Consider the following 24,497-nt stretch of genomic DNA (forward strand, 5'->3'; position numbering starts at 1 on the left):
GGGTCTTCAGACTCAGCCATAATCACTTGCCAGGCCTCTGCAGCCCTCAAACATTGAACATGAAACACACGCAGGAAAGATGTTTGTAGCAACACGTGGAATAAGAGATCAAGACAGTATGTGTGTTTAGTACCAGAGTGTTCTGGACTTCTGCTAAATGCCCGAGTCAGAAGTCGGGCAAGGGTATGAGTGGTCAGTTAGAACAAGAGTGGTCACTGCACATGAGTGCAGGTGCCCTGACCTTGTTGGTGACCAGAGAAACGCAGGACATTCAGAGCTGCCAGCACCCCAGTCTGCTGTTTACGCAGTGACAGTCCTTGTACTTCTGGGGGTGCAGATCCAGACCCCTGCTTTCTGGAAAGCAGTGGGGAAAAGCTCAGTGGCTCTAAGGTGCTCTGTCATGCTGTCTGTGCAATGAGTCCATCCTAGAGGAGTGGCCACCTCACTGTCACAGGTGGGCAGCATCTGAGTGCCCTCCCTGTGCTGTGAGAACCCCTGCACCTGACCCCTCAGTGCAGAGGTTTGAGCCTTGGCACTGTATATGCCCCCTTCCCATCCTGGGGCAACTGGAGGGGCCTCGCTAGTGGCACATGGGCCACCTGTGCTGCAGGACTGCCTGGGTGGACGGTTCGGGAACTGCAACCTTTATTATACGCAGAGATTCCTGCAGGGAGGGACAGTATGGAGTGAGAGGCGGGCGGGGAGACCCGGGTGAAGACACCAGCAGGGCTGGCTGTGCTGGTTGAGGATTTCTCCTGGGCTTTTCGAGCTGAGGAGACCTCCCCTGCAAAGGGCCAGAGAGTAAAATGCTTCAGGCTTGGTGGGCCAGGCAGTCTCTATTACAACTCTACTACTCTGCGGTCAGCATGACCACGTAAGAGCAGCCCCAGAGATCAATGACTGAAAACGTGAGCAGGGGGCCGGCCGGGCAGCCTGTGAGACAGACTGAAACATGCTTTTACCCATTGGCCTTTTAATTCACGTGATTTTCTGAGAGATGAAGATTGCTTAATTATTATTATTAAATTATTTTAAAATATTTTTTATTTATTTTTGTTTATTATTACTATTCCTTTTTTGGCTATTCCACACAGCTTGTGGGATCTTGGTTCCCTGACCGGGAATTGAACCTGCGTCTGCTGCGTTGCATGACAGATTCTTAGACTGCCAGGGAAGTCCCCAAAGACGTGAATTTTTTTAATGTTTCCATGAATGCTGACAGAACAGGGCTGGAAACGGGGATGAAAGCAGTCTTGAGCTTGACGCTCCCTCCTTGAATCCTGGATTTGATCATGAGCAGTCACCCTTCTGGGTGGAGGCGTCAGTGCCAGTATTAAACGGGACTGGCCAGAGTCAGAGCTCTCAGGAGGGGTGACCCTGTGGCTGACCTCCCATCTGGCCTTCGCGGCCATCCACTGTCTCTTGGGCCATTCCCAGAGGGAACCCCGTCACTTGTGTTTGCCTCCTTAGGGCGGGACAACTCCAGCAGTGTGGGGGACTTGGATACATGCTTCTTATCCTGAAGTTGTAAGCAGTGAGATGTATGTGTGAGTATGCATGTGTGCATGTGCGCATGTGTGTGCGTGCATGGACTTGTCTTCAGCAGAGCTTTACTGGGCTCCCACTGTGTGCTGGGCATCATCCCAGGTGCTGGCCATGTGGCTGTGACTGAGATATATGTGCTCTGTGTGGGGGAGAGGCTCCTTCCTGGGGGAAAATGAGTTCCTTGTGCCCACTGGCCACCAGTAGCCAGTCCTGCACCCTTGGCCCACTGTTGGGGAAGATGCGCTCTGGTCAGCGCCAGTACAGTGCATCCTTTTTGTTCTCCAGGAGCAATTTGAGACTTTCTTGAAGGAAAGAAATTTGTTAAAAATGGCAAAAGAGGGTAAAACATGTAAATGAGATATGGCTGGAACAGAAGTAAGCGGGAGCCTGCCAACATACGGACACCATGTAACCAAGGAAACAACTTGGGCTCCAAGTGGTGGACGGGTGACCCCACTTCTGGACACACTCATCTTTGCATTTTGTGACTTCCAAAATTACAAAAACCTCACCAAATGAGCCAATCATGATCATGAGTTTCAAGTGTTTATAACCAAGAGGCATAAAGATTGACCATTTAAAATCTTTTTAAAATGCTGAGAAAAATACTAGGGTGGATTAGTACTAGCATGGACACTCACAGGCAAGTCTGGGTCAGTCTCTTGTGGGATCACTGCTCCTTTGTCCTAGATCCTGGAGCGTACAAGGTTTTGTTTGTGCCCTCCGAGAGTCTGTTTCCCCAGTCCTGTGTAAGTTCTGATGGCTCTATGGCAGGGTTAATGGAGACCTCCTCCAAGAGGGCTTATACCACACCCAGGTCTGCACCCAGAGTCCCTGCCCCTGTCTCAGGCCATTGCTAACCTGTACTTCTGCAGGAGACACTCAAACACTCAAAGGCACTGTGGTGTTGAAGACTCTTGAGAGTCCCTTGGATAGCAAGGAGATCCAACCAGTCAGTCCTAAAGGAAATCAGTCCTGAATATTCACTGGAAGGACTGATGCTGAAGCTGATACTCTAGTACCTTGGCCAGTTGATGCAAAGAACTGACTCATTGGAAAAGATCCTGATGCTGGGCAAGATTGAAGGCAGGAGAAGAAGGGGACAACAGAGGATGAGATGGTTGGATGGCATCACTGATTCAATGGACATGAATTTGAGCAAGCTCCAGGAGTTGGTGATGGACAGGGAAGCCTGGCACGCTGCAATCCATGCAAAGAGTTGAACATGACCGAGCAACTGAACTGAATTGAATCGCATGGAGCCCCAGAGGAGTTCAGAATCCAGAGGCATTCAGTTGCCAGGCATGGTTGCCTCTGTGGTTGTCATGCAGGGGTGATGTGGGTTTGGACGAGGGTCATGCAGTGGTCAGGCTCCCCCACGAACTTCTCAACTGGGTCACTCCACTCCGGCGGGGCCCCTTGGCTGTTCTCAGCACAGCAAGGCTGGATCTGCGACCCTGCTCCAGGTCCTGCAGGCAAGGAGGCTCTGCCCATGGAGGGGTCTCGTTACCTGCCCACAAGGGCCTATGGGAGCATAGTGCCGGGGCTACTGGGCCTGGATGGGGCCTGGTACCAGGTGTGAAGAAGCTACAGGGCATCTTCCTGGCCTGGCTACATGTCCCCTCAGTGTGGAGGGACCACGGGGGCACTGGGCCTGGCTGACGGTGCCTGTTCTTGTCCATGCAGAGAGCGTACTGCGGCCAGTGCAGCGAGAGGATATGGGGCCTCGCGAGGCAGGGCTACAGGTGCATCCACTGCAAATTGCTGGTCCATAAGCGCTGCTACGTGCTCGTCCCACTGACCTGCAGCAGGCATATGGTGAGTGGACACCTCAGCCGGCTGGGTTGCAGTCCACGCTGCTGCCCCTGGGGACCCTCGGCCTCCCCCTGCCCAGCTGGGATCCTAACCCCGTCCTTGCTACCCACTAGATGAGAAGAGGGAGTGACGTAGGGGCTGCAGAGTGATGGCCCGGGTCAGCAGTTGGGTCAGTCCCCGTTCCCAAGCCCCAGGAGCCCACCAGCACTCTTGGGGCCCCAGGGTCCACCAATAGAGGGCTGCCTCGATTGTGATGTCAGCCATGGAACCTGAAGCCAGGGCCTGACTGTGGCCGCTGTATGATGAGGGCAGGGCTGAGGGGACTAAGCGTTACTCTGTGAAATGACACATTTTGTAAGTGCCTGCTGGAAGGGTGGAGCCTGAGGGCTGAGCAGTCACCTTCGCCTGTGGAAACGCAGGTAATTTCAGTGTTCATCTTGCCATGTTCAGGGCGATGCTGTAACAGGTGAATGACGTGTGTTTTGACGTCACAGTGTGTGTGACAGGTGAGTCCTGGTCACGCAGTGTCTCCAGAAGTCCCGTGTGGTGCTGCCTGGTCACTCGGCCTGTCTCTCTGCAGGATTCCGTCATGCCTTCCCAGGAGCCTGCAGTGGACGACAAGAGTGACGACGTGGACCTTCCCTCAGAGGAGAGCGATGGAAGTAGGGCTGCTGCCCCCACCCCCAGAACCCTTTCTAGATCCTCCTCTCTCCCGAGCCAGGGCTTGTGAGCATGGCCACTTGCTGCAGGGCTGGGGCGGGCTCTCCAGAGCAGAGGTGGGCGGGCTGGCCTGCCCTGGGCACCCACATCTCTGTGCTGCTGCCCATGGGAGTCGGGGTGGGGGCTGGGGTTCCCTCTGTTCCAACCTTGGGAGTTCTAGGAGGCGCTAGTGCAGCGGCCACCACAGGTACGCATCTCTGGAAAGGCCTGCTGTGCCCAGTATTGCATAGTTCTTGGGTTTCAGTAGGTTTGTTTTTTTTTTTGGTTGTGGAGAGGTTTGTTTTTTTTTTAACTGCTAAGAAGCATTCAGAAAGCAATTTTGATTCCATCTGGACCAATGGCCCTGCTCTGAGCTTCTGCAGTTCTGTGCGTGGTCACAAGGGTGTGCGAGAGCCTAGGCCTCACTCGATAAACACTTGTTCCTTCCCCAGGGGTGACACGAGGCCACGGAGCACAGAGTAGCACAGCACCTCGTGTAAAGGAGACACCCACCCACCACCCACCATCCACCCGCCATCCACGCACGTCCACTCACCCACCATCCACACACGTCCACCCCTCCGCCATCCACAGACATCCACCCACCCACCATCCACACACCGTCCACCCACCCACCATCCATACACATCCACCCACCCACCATCCACACACGTCCACCCCTCTGCCATCCACAGACATCCACCCACCCACCATCCACACACCATCCACCCACCCACCATCCATACACATCCACCCACCCACCATCCACACACGTTCACCCACTCTCCACCCCCCCGCCATCCACGCACATCCACCATTCACCCACCCACACACCGTCTACACATATCTACCCACTCTCCCCCCACCCCCACCATCTACACACCATCCACCCACGATCCATCCACGTGCCCACCTGTCTGCCCACCCATATACACACCTTGAGAATAGAGACTGGAAGGCTTGACATCAAACCCTTCTGCCCGCTCACTTCTAGAAGAACCATGAGGAAAAGTTGTCACAAATGCAGATTCCCAGGCCTCGGCCCCAGAAGCTGAGAGTCAGCAAGTGGGGGTGGGCTCTGGAAACTGTGTTCTCCCAAGTCTCTAGTTGAGGCAGAAGTATTTGCTCCAGGCCTTCCCCCTGAGCACCAGGTGGCCTGGCCTGGCCTGGCCTGCGTGTCCACAGAGGGGCAGAGGCCGTGGGGGTCCCTGGGTCCCGGGCCGCATCCCTGATGATGCCTGTGACCACCGCGCCCCGCCTTTTTCTTTCTCTTCACCAGTTGCTTATATTTCTTCAACCCGGAAACATGACAACATTAAAGATGATTCTGAGGTGAGTAGAAAATGACTTGTCGGTGTCTGCGTCTGTTATAGAGGTCCATCAGCTCATTTCTGGGGCCACAGTGGGAACTTAAAGGTGAACTAGGAGTGTCCGGGGAGACGCGGCCTGGTGGGCATCGGGGATTGCATACACCGAGGCATCAGGGTCACAGGTCTGAGAAGTCTTAGAGACATTTAGCACCGAGGCAATTGCCGAACAGGAGGTGGGACTGACCCTCTAATCCCAGGGCTGGTTCCCCTGGCAACCAGCCACACCCTCAGGTGACCTGGAGGCTTCCCTCAAGGTGCTTCATTAACATGACAAAGGGACACTTTGCACCTGGAATCCCCTGGGGTTAGGAGCTCTGTGCCAGGAATGGGGCCTTTGAACAAGTAGGGACTTTGTGTTACCAACCACAACATCACAGTTCTACTCTGGGTGATAAATGAGGCTCTCAGAAGTTTGGTCCGTGCGAGGGCGGTTCCAGCTGGAGCTTCCATCCGCAGAACCTCCTTGCAGCACCTGGCAAGGCCACACCTTTCCCAGGGTCCTTGTCCCCTCTGGACTTGAGCTCTTTCTCCCTGGTTGTCTGTGTCTGCAATGAGTCAGGAGCAGAACCCTCCTCAGAGAGTCCTCAGGAGGGGCGTGCGTGCCCACGTGGCCCTGCCCTGCCACCGACTGTCACTTCTAGTGATGCTTGCTGTGGCGGGTCTCCTAAGGCATTATCAGGTTATGCTGTGTGTGCCCCAGGGAGAGCCAGGTGAGCTCCTGGTCCCAGCACCAATGGCCCTGGGGTGTGTGAGCCCATGGTCACCTCCTCAGCAGTCAGGGCAGGCTGGCCCTGAGAATCTCTCCTGGCTCACAGAGGGGCCACCTGTGACTGGTGATGGCGCCTGGATCTCTGCTTCTTCCATCAGAAGCTCTCGGGGTCTGCTCCTGGGTGGGGAGGGCATGGGTGAGGATGAGTCCCCTCCCACTTCCTCCCATCTTGTCCGCCCCCGTCAGGACCTCAAGCCAGTCATTGACGGGATGGACGGGATCAAGATATCTCAGGGGCTCGGGCTGCAGGACTTCGACCTGATCAGGGTCATCGGGCGCGGGAGCTATGCCAAGGTGCTGCTGGTGCGGCTGAAGAAGAACGACCAGGTCTACGCCATGAAGGTGGTAAAGAAGGAGCTGGTCCATGACGACGAGGTGAGACTGCATCTGTTCCCTGTTGTTGTTGTTCAGTCGCCAAGTCGTGTCCAGCCCTGCGATACATGGCCTGCAGCACGCCAGGCCTCCCTTTCTGCTGCTCTGCGTGCAAGTAAGTGCACAGAACAAAACGTGCGCCTTTACCGCTTTCCAGTGTGCGGTTTAGTGACTTTTAGCGCATTCATGATATTGGGTAACTGTCGCTGCCACCCAGCCCACATTTCCTCCCTGTGAGCAGTCTCTCCCCGGTCTCTTCCAGCCCCACAGCCTCCCAGCCGCTTCTGTCTCTGTGCATTTGCCTGTTCTGGACGCTGCATGTAAATGGGACCATGCGCTGTGGGACCTTCTATGTCTGGCTTCTCTGACGGAGCATCTCGTTCTCACGGTCCATCCAAGTGTATCGAGGCGCGGCACCTTCTCCTCCTTTTCTAGGCTTCAGTCTTGTTGTTTTATGGACAGGCCCCGTTCGGCCTGTGTGTCTGCCCCTGATGAACACATGGCTTGTCTCCATTTCCGGCTGCTGTGAACGTCTGTGTGGCTGTCTGAGTCCCTGTTTTCACTCCTCTGGGTGTTACCCGGGAGGGGACTGCCAGGTTGTAGGGTCATCTTGTGTTTCACTCTGAGGAACAGCTGAACCGTCTTCCCCTGTGTCGTTTTATGTTCTCACCAGCAACGCACGAGGGTCTCACTTCTGCCCATTCTTGCTGATACTGGCTGTGTTCTATTTTTTGATTATCGCTGTCCTAGCGGGTGTTTAGTGGCTTTGACAGGCATTCAGCACCTTTTCATGGGCTTCTTGGCTCTGTGTACTTTAGATCTATTCTTTGATCCCTGAATGGGGGTTACGTCCCTTAGAAGCAGAGAGTGACTTCAGAGGGAGCAATGATGATGTCACTGTGAGACAACTTGATACACGTGGAGTGGGGGCCACGGGAGGGCTGCCCAGGCTCGCAGCTCAGAGGGCGGAGCCAGGGCTTCACAAGGTTCCCACCTGCCCTCCCAGCAAGTGCATTTGTGCAGTGCACACACCGCCTAGCTGGCCGCCAGCCGCTGGTGTTGAGCTCACAACTGAGCTGGTGCAGCCCTGCCTCTCAGCTGAGGAAGCAGAGCCGCAGGGAGGTGTGGGGCCCAGCCGGCGTCTTCACTGCTGGTCACAGCCCTGCAAGTTGATTCCAAGTCCTTGCCCAGTGCACGGCTGGCTGGAGGGTTGATGGTGTCTTTGGGGGTGGGGCAGTTTCTAGAATGCTGAGAAGGAGGGTTACTGCTGTGGTTGATCCTGGCATCATCACATAGCCAGGGCTGGAGCCTGGACTTTGAGGTGGTCTCAGGAGAATCACGGAGAAGGCAATGGCACCCCACTCCAGTACTCTTGCTTGGAAAATCCCATGGACGGAGGAGCCTGGTGGGCTGCAGTCCATGGGGTTGCTAAGAGGCAGACATGACTTAGCGACTTCACTTTCACTTTTCACTTTCACACATTGGAGAAGGAAATGGCAACCCACTCCAGTGTTCTTGCTTGGAGAATCCCAGGGATGGGAGAGCCTGGTGGGCTGCCGTCTATGGGGTTGCACAGAGTCGGACACAACTGAAGTGACTCAGCAGAAGCAGCAGCAGAATGAGACTCTAGGAACTGGCAAATGGGCCAGCTCTGTGCATTTGTGAGACTCTGCCATCCTGTGGCCTCGGGCCTGGGCCCTGATCGGTGGACTAAGGGGTGGCCCACATCTAGTCCCTAGAACCTGTGAGCAGGACCTTATTTGGTGAGAAGTGATTACGGATCCTGGGATGGTCACTCTAGATTATCTGGAGGGGCCTTAAATCCAGGGACAAAGTGTCCTTTTAGAGAAAGGCAGGGAAAAATTTGACACAGAAGGAAAAACACAGTGTAAAGCTGTTAAGAGGGAGGTGGAGAGGAGCCAGAGGCCCCTGGAGGTGCAGGAAGGACCCTCCGTGGGGACCTGTGCGAGAGCGTGGCCCTGCCCACACCTGAGCTCAGGTTTCTGCCTCAAAACAACGAGAGGATGCAGTCTGGAGTGTGAAAGCCCAGCACTCTGTGGCATTTTGTTACAACAGCCTGGGGAGTCCAGCAGGCGGGAGGAAGGCAGACCGGGGGGCTCGGCCTCCATGTTGGGGAGGGGGTATCATGTACCCACTGAGGTTTCCTTCCTGAGCACCTGGGCGGCCAGGCGCCTTAGAGAACAGACAGGGATGGTTGAGGGCTGTTTAAGGCCGGCTTTGCACTTGAGACTCCGAGTGGAGACACCAGGTGGACATCACATGAGCAAGCAGAGCTCGGGTGGGTAGGGCTTGTCAGATGAAGCCATTCCTCCCAGAGCATCTCCTCGGCGGGTGGAGGTCAGAGGGATCAGGACCCAGCCTAGGATGAGGAACCCAGATGATCTTTGGCCCTCCAAATGTGTGCTCACTGAGAGTTTGCTAATTTTTCCCAAATACCTTGGGGGAAGGCAGGCTACTCCAAACACATCTCATTCCCTCTCACTTTCCCTGAAAGAAGGGGTTTAACTTAGGGAATCTGGGGGCCTGGGCCTCATGGAGCTCTTCTTTCTCGGGTTGGAATGGAACCAAAGCTGGGACTGTCAGGCTGACTTTTCTCCAGGTTTCAGTGTGGACTGTGAGGGAGACAGTCCCATTGTGGGGGCTGGTGCTTGGGAGATGAGTGTGGGGTGTGGGGAATCCTCCATTCTCTGTTCCTCCTGTCTTAAGTGGAGACGATAATACAAACCGTCCACGGCACCGTGGGCAACACATGAGGCCAACTCACAGCTGGTGATGGTGGCTTTAGCAATGCTTTGGTAGAAATGGTGAGTAATGATCCTGATGGTAATAAAGATGGTGATTGTGGTGGGGATGGTGGTGAAGGTAATGGAGATGACAGTGATGTTGGTGGCGATGGAGGTGGGGGTCAGTGTGGTGGTGGTGATGGTGAGGATTGTGTTGATGACGGTGATGGTGATAATGGTGAGGATGGTGGTGATGACAGTGATGGTGATAATGGTGAGGATGGTGGTGATGACAGTGAAGGTGGCGGATGGTAACGGGGACAACGGTGGGGATGGAGAATGTCTTAGGGGGCATTTTCTTTCCTCTCTGCATTGTCTCCCTTCAAGCAGAGTTGACAGAGCTCCTCTCTTGCCTCCCCTTCCCCAGGATGTCTGTGAAGTATTCACGCTCCCTGGCTTCTATTTCAGGATATTGACTGGGTACAGACAGAGAAGCACGTGTTTGAGCAGGCATCCAGCAACCCTTTCCTGGTCGGCTTACACTCCTGCTTCCAGACAACAAGTCGGTAAGATAAGGGGTGTTTCTGGGATTCTGCTGCTCTCTAGTCTGAACTGCGGAAAGGCTTAGTTGGTATGAGGTTTCCGCTCCCATCTGCGGGGTCCTCTTGTTTGCAAGTGTGGGGGCTTTTCGGTTCATCACTTAACTTTGTTCTCAGCTAGTGTCATATGACTTGAATTTCATACAAATGAAGCTGAATTCTTTCATTCTATTTACAAAATATTTATTGAGCACATCCCACTGCATGGGATACAAGCGTGGGATTGGGTGCTGGTATGGCCCTGTGAGTGGGAGGTCTGTCTCTGTGCTTGTGGGTCTCACTGAGAGTAGAAAAAAGTAATAAACACCAGGAGCTTCACTTAAAAGCTTTGTATATGTTAGATTTCTGCTTTAAAATGGTTGGAACTACTTTTCTATGATATTCAGCATATACTCAATTTGGAATTTTCTTGGCCAGATAACTTGAACTCACACAATTTGTTTTATTTGAAAAATTACTGTATTCTGGGTCAGAGTCCTCAGGCCCCGCCCCCAGGTTCGGTGACTTAGGAGAACTTGCAGGACTTAACACATTGTTGAATTCAAGGCTGAGACTTACTGCCAGGAAAGGGTATAAAGCAAAGGGTATAAAGCAAAATTGGCAAAAGGCAAAGATGCTCGAGGTAAAGTTGGGAGGAACCTGAGCACGCACTGGTCGAGTCCCTCCGCGTGGGGTCCCACGGGACTCCTTGAATTCCTCTGGAAGGAATTGTGAAACCTGGGGTTTACTTGGGTGAGTCATGTAGGCATCTCTACCTAACACGTGCCACATCCCAGGCTCCCAGTAAGCAGCAGGTGTCCAGGGCAGATGCAGTGTTTCTGCAGTGTGATCGCGTGAAGCAAGCTCACCGTTTGGGGAGGGTTTGCATCAGCGCAGGGAGCCGGTGACTCCACTGGAGTCGGCGTGCAGCAGAGCGGTTTCAGCCCCGCTGTGCTCACTGTCTCTGCTCAGGGTCCCCTGTGAACGAGCAGTGAGTCACCCCCCACCCCCATGTGCCCCCTCACCTCCTCCATCTCCACCCCCCTGTTCCCACAGAACTGGCCTTTCCCCAGGTCTGCAGTTGTCCCCCAGCCCTGTCCCCAAGCTCAGTGATTCTGCCTCCTGAGAGGGCCTCAGCCTCCTCCGTTTTCTCCCCCTGAATCCTGGCCACAGCCTCTCGGGTCATCTGGTTCCTGGGGCACCAGGTTGTCAGTTCCCCCATGCAGAAACTGAGCCATATTTGAAAACACGGATCTGAAACTTCTGACCCTGACCACTTTCCCAGTTGCTTCTGGGAAACATCCAGGCTCCTAGGCGTGTGGATGAGGCCCTGTGACCAGGCTCCACCCCAGTCTGTCCATCTTTGCCTTGCAGCCCTTTCCTCACCTCTTCTTCCCCAACCCGGGGTGCATGGAGAGCCCAGCACTTGTGTTCGGTGTACTTTCCATGCCTCTGTTTGGCCCTGACCGGACGCTGGGATATGGGACAGACCCTAGGGACGGCATGCTCCTGATTTCACTCTTCCTAAATGGATTCTAAAATGGGTTTTACTGTGATGTTCTGTTAACTCTACTACATGGAACATGAAGAGTGTGGACAGACAGGGGTCAGATATTTTAGCCTCACTTCCAGCTTCGGTGCTGGGAGCACAGCGCCCTCCGAGCCCACGCCCTGGCAACCCTCCGGTTCACATGCTCCCAGGTGCATTAAAGTTAGGATCACCCCTGTGTGATCCCCACGATACAGGCATGCGTGATACTGCCTTTCCAGACCGCCGTGAGAAGACTCGTATAGAGCCTTCAGCACCACAGCCGGAGGCACCCTGGAGTAGTTATCGTCCGTGTCTAGTTTCCTTGCCTCTAAGGTTACAGAAAGTGAAAGTGAAGTTGCTCAGTCGTGTCTGACTCTTTGCGACCCCGTGGACTGTAGCCTACCAGGCTCCTCTGTCCATGGGATTCTCCAGGCAAGAATACTGGAGCAGGTTGCCATTTCCTTCTCCAGGGGATCTTCCCGACCCAGGGATAGAACCCAGGTCTCCCGCATTGCGGGCAGACACTTTAACCTCTGAGCCACCAGGGAAGCCCAATGTTACAGAACCCGGGAGTAACCTCTAGAAGCACCTGAAACCTGGATGGTTGGGGAGGTGTCTTTCCCAGACTGTTTCTCAGTACCTGCTTGGACCCAGCCCCTCAGTATGAACTCCCTAAGAACTGGGCCAGGCAGGCTGTTCTCATGCTTCGAGCAGTTGGTTGATCCTGGCTCCTCATGGGCAGTCACAGTGATAAAGGATGATTCTGTAAGTGCCGTCACGTTCTCGGTGAAGAGGCATGGTGAGCATGTGTCAGAGTTCACTTGACTCTCTGATTAATGAGAAAATAGTAAGAGGTCATGACATGCCCACAGGAGTTCCAGGTCCCGCATGTGTTGGCTGACGGGGACCTTGGGATGGACAGACACCCAGTGCAGAGCTGGCTCGGGGGCCGGGAGGGGTCTGCACTGGGCAGACCTCCTTTGCAAGTCTGTGGATGGCATTGTTGACATAGAACCCACCGAGTCGGAAAGCATCTGACAAGTGCAGCCACCAGGACCCCCACGCAGACCAGAGTGGACACTGCAGGGGGCAGTGAGGCCTACAGCATTCAGGACAGCTGTGGGAAAATGGCCAGGGCACCTGCCAGTTGCCGCACCACCTCCTCCAGGCTCCTCATGAGTTGTCGCCCCTGAGCACCTGCCATGGGGCCAGGGGCCCACTGAGCCCCTGCAGTGCTGCCAAACAGTCGACACCTGCTCAAGCTGAGCTGTGCCCATGGGCTCCCAGCAGCAAAAACCTAGTGAATAAGGTCCAGCTTCTTATGAGCAGTTACCAGAAGGGGAGCAGGTGGGCCTGCAGTGAGCAGACCCAGGGCCCAGCCTGATCACCTACTCCTGACAGGGGTTGGGGAGAACTGGTTCCTGGGGGCCCTGGAGATGGCGGACGTGCTCATGGGACACACCAGCGGCCACAATGCAAGAACCTGCACAAGAGGCTGTGAACCCGACAGGAATCAGCTTTGACCTTGAGAGGGCAGGTGCCCCCTCCCTAGGAGCATGAGTCATAGTACTTTCAAAAGGTAGAGCATTTGTTCCTGTCATAATTTAAACCCAGAATAGAAAGCGGGGTTCTGAGTGACAGCGGGTGTGGGCGGAGCCACATCAGCCTCTGTTCTCCATGCAGATTCCCTGAAATGATCCACGTGCAGCCCCGACCCCGTGGGCTAGAGTCTCAGCATGAGGGCACACGTGGGGAGAAGGGCGTATCAGATGGTGGCTTCCCTGCTGCCCAGTTTTGCATGCTGTACTTTTCATATTTTCTCAGTAGTGATATCCTCAGTGTCTTCAGCTGCTTTGCTGTTTTGGTCTCTCCTACTTTGCCTGATTTCATCATCAGGCGTGTCTCCTGTGAACGTGCGGTTCACGTTCCAGGCGTCCTTCACGTGTGAAAGCACCTGCATTTGAGCCAGACTCAGCCCAGTCACGAGCAACTTCACTTTCACTTTTCACTTTCATGCACTGGAGAAGGAAATGGCAACCCACTCCTGTGTTCTTGCTTGGAGAATCCCAGGGATGGGGGAGCCTGGTGGGCTGCCGTTTATGGGGTCGCATAGAGTCAGACATGACTGAAGCAACTTAGCATCAGCAGCAGCCCAGTCGCCCTTGCCCTGGAACTCAGCTATGTGTTGGGTGGTGTGTTGGGCACACGTTCTTTACGGGGAGGTGGGGGCTTGTTTGTCCTCTGATCCAGGAGGAGGCTTCTCTGGGCTGGTGTCATCAATTTCCTCTCTGTCAGTGTCTGTCCCTGAGCCGTGGTCTCTGTCTGGTCTGCTTGCTCACAGTGAGCAAGCAGGATCATGTGAGCATCCTTCTGAGTCAGGGACTAGGTTCTGACCACGTGGGTCCAGGGGTTGCCTAGCATTTCTGATCTGTGGTTTCTTTGGGAACAAGGCTGGTCCATCCTGAAATGCCCCTTTGGTTTTGACCTTCTTTCTTGTCTGTCCTTCATCATCGGAAGCCCGGGCCCTTGTCTGCTTCCTCTGTTTCTTTCTTTTGTCCCCTAGCTCCAAGGGGACAGGGGCGGCCACCCTGTGATTGGGGGGTCTATAACTGGAAGTGGGGCTCCAGGTGTGGGTTCTGGATTCCTCCAAGCCGCCCAGTATCAGATCTCATAGACAGTAACTGTGGTCCCGGGAAAATTACTTGACCTCCCAGCATCTCATTGTCCCTGTCTGTAAAATAAGGAAACTCCTAGAACCTACCGTGCAGTTCTTGGGTTAAGTTTCATAAACAGGTGTGCTTAGAACAGCACCTGACATTTCGTGAGAGTTTTGAGAACTGTGTTCTTGTTATTTTTTTATACCGGGGGTCAGCACTTTTTCTCAGAAGACCAGATAGTAGTATCACCTTTGAGGGCCACGTGGTCTCTATGACAGCTACTCACTGGGGTGCAGACAGATGCAGGCAGTGTTCCAGTAAAGCCCTATCGATAGACACGGGTTGGGGAGGGGGTGTGGTCAGATGCTGGTGGCATTACTCTTGATCTCAGCACTGTCCCGTGTCATCTGGGTCCCCGCTGAGTGAGGCTGGTGATCTGCCCCATAGGGGAGAGAGGCTGGCCTGACTTGGCCCTGAGACAAGGAAAGCGTCTCAGATTGTCCCCTCCTGCCCCCTGGCACCCTCGACCCTCAGAGGGGCCGGCATTCCTGGTTTATCCTGGGTGAAGGGTCGGGCTGGGTAGCGTCTCTGGCCCCCACTCTGCAGCCTGGCTCCTGCTCTGGTCTCTGGCGCAGGAGTGGACTGTGGTGTTTATGCCCCTTTCTGTCTCCAGCTCTTCGTGAATCCTGTTTTGTGAGTTTTTACTATATTCTGCACATTTAATTAAGTACTAAGGAAACATGACCTGCTGTCTCAGCCCTGGGGGAGGCTTCTTTCCTGTCCTGACATCACACATGTGCCAACCGAGCCATGCAATCTGGGGCTCATGGGCAGAGCCCCAGTTGTGGAGCCCAGAGACGGGCCCTTGGCTGTGCTTGGCCATGGACATTGGGGTGTTTGTCACAGCAGCCAGCTTATCTGAGTCACTTGAAGCATCATCATCGGAGTGAATCAGCCCCTGGTGGCTCTTGGGGGTTTTGCTCCAAAGAAATGTTGAAGGTAGTACACCCAAACTAAGACAACATCGTAAGTCAACTAGACTCCAATATACATTTTTTTTTAAATGTCAAAAGTCGTGTTAATATTTATCTGTAGAAGAAAAAAAACATCAGGGAACTGGGAACCCATGTGCCACATGGCACGGCCGAAAAAATAAGAAAAAAAAACAAAACACTGCCCTGTTGTTATAGCTGATCAGTGTTACAGATTAAATGAATTCCTTGATCAGCGACTTACTTGAGGCCCGGGGCCCCAGGTGCCCCAGGTGGCAGTCACAGACCAGCCAGGTGTGCCTCCGTGTTCACTCCAGTCACGTGGCTTCTGTTGAAACCTCTGTTACAGGCTTTCCTCCGGATCCAGAAAGGAAGCCACCTTTGCTGCTACTTTTCTTGGTTTTTAAACATCTCTTCTGCTCCCCGAGGCCTCATGTTGGTGTCTCTCTCCAGCGCCAAGATGGCACTTCTTTCTGTCCATGTGGGTGGCCACCATCCGTTCCCTGGGGAGCATCCACGTAGGGTGGACACGTCTCCTGGGGCAGTGCCATCCCTGCTCACCATGGCGAACATCGTCCTGTTCTTTGAAGTCACAGCGTTCTGATAAACGCCCTTGTTTTTTTAGCGGTGAGGCCTTGGGCCTCTCCCTAGGGCTTGAGCACCTGCACATTTCCCCCAGGGTGGCTGCCAGGGTTCAGTGTGCACACACGTTGGAACAGTGTGCGAAGGTCTGTGGGAGCTGTGCAGCCATCCTTGTCCTGTTTGTGCCACATCGGCAAGCCTTTTCTGTCTCTCACCTCTGTTATAGTGTGAAAGCAGCCACAGGCAATCGTGTGAGTAAAGCTTAGCTACAGTGCAGGCCGCCCAGGGTCAGGGTCAGGGTCACTGGGCCCTCTCCAAGCGTGAGAGCCGCCCCGCCCTGCAGGACCACATGGAAAACTCTGGCTGCTCCCCCAGTACTCAGCCGTCAGTCTCCATGTCTGCTGTGTGCGTTTAGGAATTGTTTCTCGCATAAATATGTGATCAGAGCCTCGGTGGGCGGTCTGTAGCTTGTTCCCGTGCTCCACGTGTGGGGCATCACCATCATCGCACCAGTGATGCAGATGGGCTGCCAGTGCTCAGAGGGGCTCCCTCTGTGCTCTCGACTCTGTGAAAGCCGCCCCCTCCATACCCAGAGGAACTGTTGACCTAAAAATCCACAAGCTGGCCTCAGCAGGGCATTTCAGGGAAATCGTGTATGAATTTAATTTTGAAAATGGAACCTTATTAAATGTGAGGAGGATCCTATCAAGGAAAGAAACCACAAGGTAAACTGGGGACCTGAAGAGCCCTGCCTGCATCCAGAGGATGGGCCTGTCAATCACAGGCCTCTCCCACCAGCACCCCCACCCTGCTGCCCCACACTCCTAGAGGCTTGTCAACCACAGGCCCTTCCAGCCAGCAGCCCCACCCTCCTCTGGGAGGCCTGTAGCATTGCAGATTCCCAGTGGCCAAGTCAGCGTGTTCGACCCTCTTCCTGTGGACCTGCAGCTTCAAGTGGGTCCCACGGGAGGGGTGCACGGGACCCTCCCATGGTTCCACCCAGCCCTTCCCCTTCTGACTGCTCACCCCACTGGCCGTTTTGTGGGCTCTGCCTCAGGCCCTCCAGGCTAGCCACACCAGGAGGCTGAGCACCTCCTCTCCTTTGGCCTGCCCATCTCCCTGCCCCAGATCCACCCAGACAGTGGCCAGAGGGTCACTGGTGTCCCCCAGCTGGCATGCCCACCCTTCTAGCTTCTCCAGCTGAGCCGGGCCCCTCAACTTGCAAGGTGGTCCCTCAGCTCTGCCCTCCCCCACCGGAGTCTCCCTATGCACCATCCAGGCCTCTGCTCCCTGGGGAGGCCTTCCACAGCCACCAGCCAGAAAGCGCCCTCCCAGCCCCAGTGAGCCCCCAGCCACCAGCCCTGCCTTATTTTTACATTTTTACCCCAAAGGCAGGCTGCTGCTGCTGCTGCTGCTGCATCACTTCAGTCGTGTCTGACTCTGTGCGACCCCATAGACGGCAGCCCACCAGGCTCCCCCGTCCCTGGGATTCTCCAGGCAAGAACACTGGAGTGGGTTGCCATTTCCTTCTCCAATGTGTGAAAGTGAAGTCGCTAAGTCGTGTCTGACTCTTAGCGACCCCGTGGACTGCAGCCCACCAGGCTCCTCTGTCCATGCGATTTTCTAGGCAAGAGTACTGGAGTGGCTTGCCATTGCCTTCTCCGAAAGGCAGGCTAGGCATCATTGAAAGTGAAAGGTGAAAGTCACTCAGTTGTGTCTGACTCTTTGCAACCCCATGGACTATAGCTTGCCAGGCTGTTCTTTCCATGGAATTCTCCAGGCCAGAATACTAGAGTGGGTAACGGTTCCCTTCTCCAGGGGATCTTCCCAGTCCAGGGATCGAACCCAGGTCTCCCGCGTTGAGGTGGATTCTTTACCATCTGAGCCACCAGGGAAACCCTCTAAAGGCATCATTGGGAGAGTAAATAACTGTGTTGAATGACATGAGTGGTGGACGAGACTTTCTCTCCCAAGTTTTATTTCATCAGGATCAGAGCTGAGGGGCTCCTGCCACTGACCCCAGAGTTGGATGGCCTGGTCGGTGCCTGCCTGGGCCTCTCAGGACAAGGGTAACCCCAGCCTGTGTGTCCTGCAGGTTGTTCCTGGTCATCGAGTATGTCAACGGGGGTGACCTCATGTTCCACATGCAGAGGCAGAGGAAGCTGCCCGAGGAACACGCCAGGTGGGTGCAGCTGGGGTGGGCATGGGGGTGGAGGGAGGCGCAGGGGAGGCCTGGCCACAGCCTGGAGGGTCCTGGGAGTGACCTGGCCTTGGTCCCAACCCTAGGTACAGTGTTCGCAGTGACGCCATCCGGCCTCAGCGGGATGATCTTTGTTTTTAAATGATTCTCAGGGACACTGATCACATTGCCCCCACTCCCACCCCCACCCCATCCCCAGCCTCGATCTCACAGGTGGGTGGGGTGTTTATTTCCACCCCATACACATCTCTTTCCTGTTTTCCCATACTTTTTTCCCTTTTCCTCATTTCCTCACTTAAAAATAATTCCATGTGGCACTGTGAGTCACCATAGGTCCTTTTTGGGGAGAGGCAAGTAATCAAGAACGCCACACGCTCATGTTCTCCTTTTTTAATTGTGGAAAAATACGCATAACATAAAATTCCCACCTCAACCATTTTTAAGTGCACAGTCAGTGGCATCGGGCACATTCACATTGCTGTGCAGCCAGGCCCACCACCATCTCCAGGACTTTCGTCTCCAGGACTCTCATTGCCAGGACTTTCTCCTGTTCCTGGACCGAAGCTCTGTCCCCATAAAACACTCACTCCACATCCCCTCCCGCAGCCCTGACTCTCCTGCTTTGTCTCTGTGACTCTGACTCCTCCAGGGACCTCAGAGAAGTGGAATCACATAGGATGCATCCTCCTGCATCTGGTTTGTTTCACTTTGTGTCATCCTAAGATCCATCCACGTTGGAACAGTTGTCAGTGTCAGGACCTCCTCCCTTTTCAAGGCTGGATCCTATTCTGTCACAGGAATGGACCACATTTTATCCTCATCTTTTGATGAACACTTGGGTTGCTTCCATGATTTAGCTACTGTGAATAGTACTGCTGTGAACAAGGGGGTACAAATACCCATTTGAGCCCCCGTTTTCAGTTCTTTTGAGTTATTCACAGAAGTGGAATTGCTGGGTCACATGGTAATTCTATTTTTAATGTTTTGAGGACCTTCCAAGTTATTTTCCACAGCAGCTGCACCATTTTACATCCCAACCAGCAGTGCATGAGGGTTGCAGTTTCTCCACATCCTTGCCAGCACTTGTCATTTTCTGTTCGAGGGGATGGGGAGCCCATTGTATAGTGGCTGTCTTGGTAGGTGTGAGGTGGTATCTCATGGTAGGTTTGGGTTGTGTCTCCCTGACCACGGGGATGCTGCCTGTCTTTCCCAGTCCTGTGGGCCCACGTGTGTCTTGCCCAGTCCTGTTGGCCCATGAGCTCATCAGTGGAGAATTCCAACGTCTTGTGTCCTCCTATCCAGGTTCCTGGTTGGGTTCTCTCTGCTGATGACAGGTGTTGCCCCTTCCCCAGGTTCTATGCTGCTGAGATTTGTATCGCACTCAACTTCCTACATGAGAGAGGGATTATCTACCGGGACCTGAAGCTGGACAATGTCCTCCTTGACGCCGACGGCCACATCAAGCTGACGGACTACGGCATGTGCAAGGTGAGCATCCCGCCCACTGCTCCTGCCCGCCCGTCTCTCAGGGTCATGGCCAGCCTGGAGCCTGCACTGTCTCACCCGTGCCTGGTCTCTGGCACCTCCACATGACCACAGTCCTCTGCATTCTCCCACTAGTGGGGGCGTGTCTGGGGTTACCCTCCCTCCTGATAATTGGTTTTCTCCCCACAGGAAGGCCTGGGCCCTGGTGACACGACAAGCACTTTCTGTGGAACCCCGAACTACATCGCCCCCGAAATCTTGCGGGGAGAAGAGTATGGTGAGCACGGGTGGGACAGGCACTCGGCTCTGAGGTGGGAGTGGACCAGGACACTCTGAGCCCTGGGAGCCTCCTCTGCCCAGGGACTCGGCTCTGAGGCTGGAATGGACCAGGGCACCCAGACACCCCGAGCCCTGGGACCCTCCTCTGTGGCGGGAGTGGACCAGGACACCCAGAGCCCTGGGAGCTGCCTCTGCCGGAGACTCTGCGATGGAGCAGAGAGGGAAGGAGGCAATCCTAGTGGGGCTAACCCTGCCAGGGTCCTAACCAGGGTCTCTGGGGAGCTGGCCCAGCTGCCAAGAAGAGGGTTTCCTGACCAAATAGCACTAAATCATACACCCTCACTTCGTCCAACCCCAGGTCATCACCTGGCCTCAGTCCCAGCTGTTGTCCCATGTGTCCACCTGAGTGTCCCCTGGGGAGGTCACTGGATAGGATCCCTCTGGTCAAGGAGCCCGAAAGGCTTGGGAAGGAGAAGACAATGCAAAGACAGGCCCCAAGCAGGGGTCCCAAGTCACTGGTGCCGCCCACGAGTGTGGGTTCCCCAAACCCACCAGAACCACCCACAGCCCCTGTGACACTGGAGTGCGTCCACACTCTCCTTCTCTGGGTGTGAAATGAAAATGAGATTAGAACATATGTACATATGTGTCTGTGTGTGCACACCCCCTGTATTTTTGGGTTCTGCTGTTTTCCCATCACAAATTTTCTTTGCCATTGAAACTGGGGGGTAGCAGGGCTGGCAGGTTCTCTCCCCCTCAGATCCCTGGGCACCTGGGAGGCCAGTACGATTAAAATCACTTAGTAACCAAACAAGGAGGATGGACAGCAGCTGTGGTCCAGAGGAGAGTCTATAGCCCTCCTAGGATGGGGGTCCTCTGTATGACAGAGCCACATACCTTTGGACATCGGGGGCGGCTGGCTGTCCCTGGGCTTCCTTGACCTGAAGACAGCTTTGCAACCGCCAGGACAGTGGACAGGGGAGGCCAGGCCACCTGGGAGATGCTGGGGACACCCAGCCTCAGCTGTGGTCCAGGTTCAGGTCACAGCTGTTGCCCTGTGACTGGATAGCACAAATGGGGAGGCCTGGCCTGACCAGCCTGGCTCTCCCCCAGGGTTCAGCGTGGACTGGTGGGCGCTGGGCGTGCTGATGTTCGAGATGATGGCAGGCCGCTCCCCCTTCGACATCATCACTGACAACCCCGACATGAACACTGAAGACTACCTTTTCCAAGGTGCGCGGCCGTACGTCCAGCTTCCTCCATGCCCTGCGGGTTTTTCCCCTTTTAGAAGTGGGGGTGAAGGAGTCCCCTGACTGGTTGCCGTGGCTGCCACAGACTAGGTGGGGCCACCTGTCCACTCCTGGCTCTCAGGGAGCAAAGCATGGTGGGCAGGGGGATACTGCTCTTTCACATCCACAGGAAAGAATCTGTCCTGATTTAGCCCAGGCCCCCTTCTCCCCACCTCCAGTGTGCACCTGAGTCCTGACAGGGGCTGTGCTCAGCCTCAGCTTCTTGCCATCTGGGCCCCTGGAGCAGAACTGACTGCCCCCAGGATGCTGGCCCAGGCTGTCCCCACAGTGTTCTCTTGCACCTGTGGACATGGGGAGACTGTCCCTATGGTGCCCTCCTGCACCTGTGGACGTGGGGAGGCTGTCCCACAGTGCCCTCTTGTGCCTGTGGACATGGGGAAGCTGTCCCACAGTGTTGTCTTGCGCCTGTAGACGTGGGGACACAGGGCCAGCTGAGCTGCCGTTGGTTCGTCCCTGATCATGAGCATGCCTGACCGTGGGCACCAGGGCCTCTGTGGCCTGGAGACCCTGCTGGGGTGCAGGAAGAGGCCCAGGCTACCATGACTGCCCCAACCCTCCTACCCAGAAAAGGTTCCCAGTGCCCTGCAGTCTGCTGGGCAGAGCTGACATGCTAGGGGCGGGGAGGGGGAGCTGGAGGAGGGGCAGCAGAAGGACCGACTCTCTACTCCGATCCTGCAGTCATCCTGGAGAAGCCCATCCGGATCCCCCGGTTCCTCTCCGTCAAGGCCTCCCATGTGTTGAAAGGATTTTTAAACAAGGTACGCTTGTGGGCCCTGTGGCACCCCAGCAGCCATGGCTGCAGCCCTTCCTCAGCTACTGGGGTTGAGGCTTTACCACCTGGCCTGCTAGTTCAGTGCCAGACGTGGGTGTGACTCTGCTTCCTTCCTTGGTGGTCCTGTGGATGCTTATTCACACTTGACAAAAGATAATGAGTAGAAATTATGCCAAAGAGGCATTTCCTGAAGGAGCTTAACCCACTGGGAGGAAGCAGTTTCACCGGGGTGGGGAGCCAGCCATGGGTGGTTTGCTGATGCTGTTTAAGACCCGCTACTGAGTAGGGCTGCCCTGCTCTGTGCTGACTTGTCCTCATTTGAACTCTGACCCGCCCAGGACCCCAAGGAGAGGCTCGGCTGCCGGCCGCAGACTGGATTTTCCGATATCAAGTCTCACGCTTTCTTCCGCAGTATAGACTGGGACCTGGTAAAGTGGTTGGAACCTGATACCCGCCTCCCTGGGGGGGAGGGGCCTCCAGGGGGCAGGATGGGTGGAAATGGGGGTGCATTGGGAAACACTGATTGAGAACAAGGAGATGGACTGTGTCAAGGCCCTGGGGGCAGTGCTTCCTGAAGGTCCTGAGAGCAGCCTTGCTGGGGCGTCCACTTCATGCTGTGCTGGGTGTCCTGTGGGGGTGTGTTTGGGTGGATGAGCACAGCCATACACCCATTGATTGAGTTCCACATCCACACCCTGAGTCAGCTCACAGACACTTCCAGTTAACCATCTAGCTAGTCCCAACTAGACACCAGGTGCGCTGTGGCCCCTCCCCCTACAGTGGCCCTTGACCCACCCAGTCCTGGGACCCAACCTTCTGGGTCTGGGCCTTCTTCCACCCCAACTGCTGCCACCTGGGTCTGAGCTGCCCACATCCCGGACAGACCCCTGCTTCCTGCCTGGGCCCTGCCAGCAGCTGCCTCCTCCACTGGGCCTTTAGGAGTCCCTCGCTGCCCGGACACAGTGGGCCCACTCCTGCCTCAGGGCGGTGACACAGCTCTGCCCCTCCCAACCTCCACCCATCACCTCCTTCACACTACCTCAGCGCGCTCAGTCCCAGCCCCTTTGGGCCTCCTCTTTCCCATCACACCTCAGGGCTAAGTGGCGGGACTCTGGGGTGTCACTCTAGGGCAGCCTGTTCCAGTTCACTGCTTTTCACTGAGGGAAGAGGAGGTGACACTGTGTGTGACATTCCCGGGGGGCGGGATTGGGGTGGGTGCTGAGCAGCCATGGGGCCAGGGATAGGGGGTGGGCTTGGAAGACCCTGGGCCAGCACCTGGCTGCAGTTTCCTCATGGTCTGTTCTGACTTGCTATTTAAATCTTTTTAAAGCAGCCCGAGACCTAAAGTAGGGAAAATAGTACAAGAGAAATGCTCCTTTTCCCCCTTTTTATCTGAATGTATTTCATGCTGATAAGAATATGGAAACTTGCCTGACAGAAAGCCAGGGGAGAAGGGAAGGCCTTATGTCCCCAGAACAGTGTCCAGGGTGTGGCCATGCCCACCAGCTCCCGGGGCCCTGGGATTGCAGCATGCGCATGGGCGTGTGGGCACATGCATGCGTGCGCACACACACACTGGTAGCCCTTTTCTGCCAGTGGGTCAGCCCGTCCCCTCTGTTCCGCACCCCCCTCCTGCATCCCCTGGGTGACAGAGATGGGCGTGCCTCTTCAGGTGGCCTGGGTGTGCTGGCCGCAACCCTGACACTGCTGGGCGTGACTGGGGAATTCATCTCTGTGACACTCTCACTTCCTTCACCAGCTTCGTTAGCAGAACCCGTGTGTTCAGCTTCCCAAATCCCCCAAACTTACGGGACCTGTTTCAACCTTCCAGGCCCAGTTTGCTTTTGTTGCCATAAGTGGTGTTCCTAAGGGCCCTGGCCCCACAGTGCAAAGACAGGGTGCGAGCTGAGGTGGACTGGAGGCTTATTTCTGACTTGGCTGGAGCTCTCTCCCTACATGGGGCTTTGGGACAGTTCTATGTCTCCAACCGGGTCACATGGAGGCCCCACCCAGGCGGGGGTTTCTAGGCTGGCTCACTCAGACCCTCCAAGGGAAGGCAGCAGCCAGTCCTGAAAAGCCGGGGTCATCCACCCCCTGAATCAAGCTGTCCTGGCTGTGAGATCACAGTGGTCCAACCAGAGGGCTGGCTCCTGCCTGTCCTCTGGCTCCAGCTTCCCTTGTGACTGGGACGGTCCCTCTGGACAGGGACCCCCATGCCTCAGTGTGGTTCTGTCTGAGGTCTGAGGAGCAGGCCTGGCCCAGCACCTGTGTGCAGCACACCCCTGGTGGAGGAAGGGGAGAGGAGGTAGAGTGTATGAACCTGGGGGCCCATGCCTGACACAGTGATTGGAGCCACTCTGAGTTGCTCCACCTCCTCCACGTGACTCCACCCTCTCCAGACACTACATCTCAACCCCCAAGATGACAAGTGGGAGGCAGACAATGCCATGCATCCCTTTGGGATTAGGAATACTAGTCAGAAATGGCCGTTTAAGGCTTCTCTGGAGGAGGGGTCCCAGTGGGACACAGGTATCCCTACTAAGCCCCAGCTCTCTTACAACCGGGGTTCCAAGATTAAAACTCCCTAATGGTGGCTCAGAGGTTAAAGCGTCTGCCTCCAATGCGGGAGACCCAGGTTCGATCCCTGGGTCGGGAAGATCCCCTGGAGAAGGAAACGGTAACCCACTCCAGTATTCTTACCTGGAGAATCCCATGGACAGAGAAGCCTGGGAGGCTACAGTCCACGGGGTCGCGTAGAGTCGGACATGACTGAGTGACGGAACGGACGGAACGGAAC

The 24,497-nt window shown here is 55.3% G+C and overlaps 1 protein-coding gene across 1 annotated transcript in view; it reads left to right on the plus strand.

Moving 5' to 3' along the window:
- The window catches only part of PRKCZ (protein kinase C zeta), a 103,435-nt gene that overhangs the window by 77,627 nt on the left and 1,311 nt on the right, over positions 1–24,497 (plus strand). The window contains exons 6-16 of the mRNA XM_055419381.2: positions 3,232–3,363; positions 3,941–4,022; positions 5,339–5,391; positions 6,385–6,573; positions 9,783–9,880; positions 17,750–17,836; positions 19,207–19,342; positions 19,529–19,616; positions 20,732–20,851; positions 21,607–21,686; positions 22,039–22,128. Of these exons, the coding sequence (XP_055275356.1) occupies positions 3,232–3,363; positions 3,941–4,022; positions 5,339–5,391; positions 6,385–6,573; positions 9,783–9,880; positions 17,750–17,836; positions 19,207–19,342; positions 19,529–19,616; positions 20,732–20,851; positions 21,607–21,686; positions 22,039–22,128 (1,155 nt within the window). The remainder of the gene's footprint in view (positions 1–3,231; positions 3,364–3,940; positions 4,023–5,338; positions 5,392–6,384; positions 6,574–9,782; positions 9,881–17,749; positions 17,837–19,206; positions 19,343–19,528; positions 19,617–20,731; positions 20,852–21,606; positions 21,687–22,038; positions 22,129–24,497) is intronic.

Source organism: Moschus berezovskii, chromosome 17 (assembly GCF_049115385.1).
Source record: "Moschus berezovskii isolate FMDL1 chromosome 17, NW_MosBer_1.0, whole genome shotgun sequence".
NCBI classification, from domain to species: Eukaryota; Metazoa; Chordata; class Mammalia; order Artiodactyla; family Moschidae; genus Moschus; species Moschus berezovskii.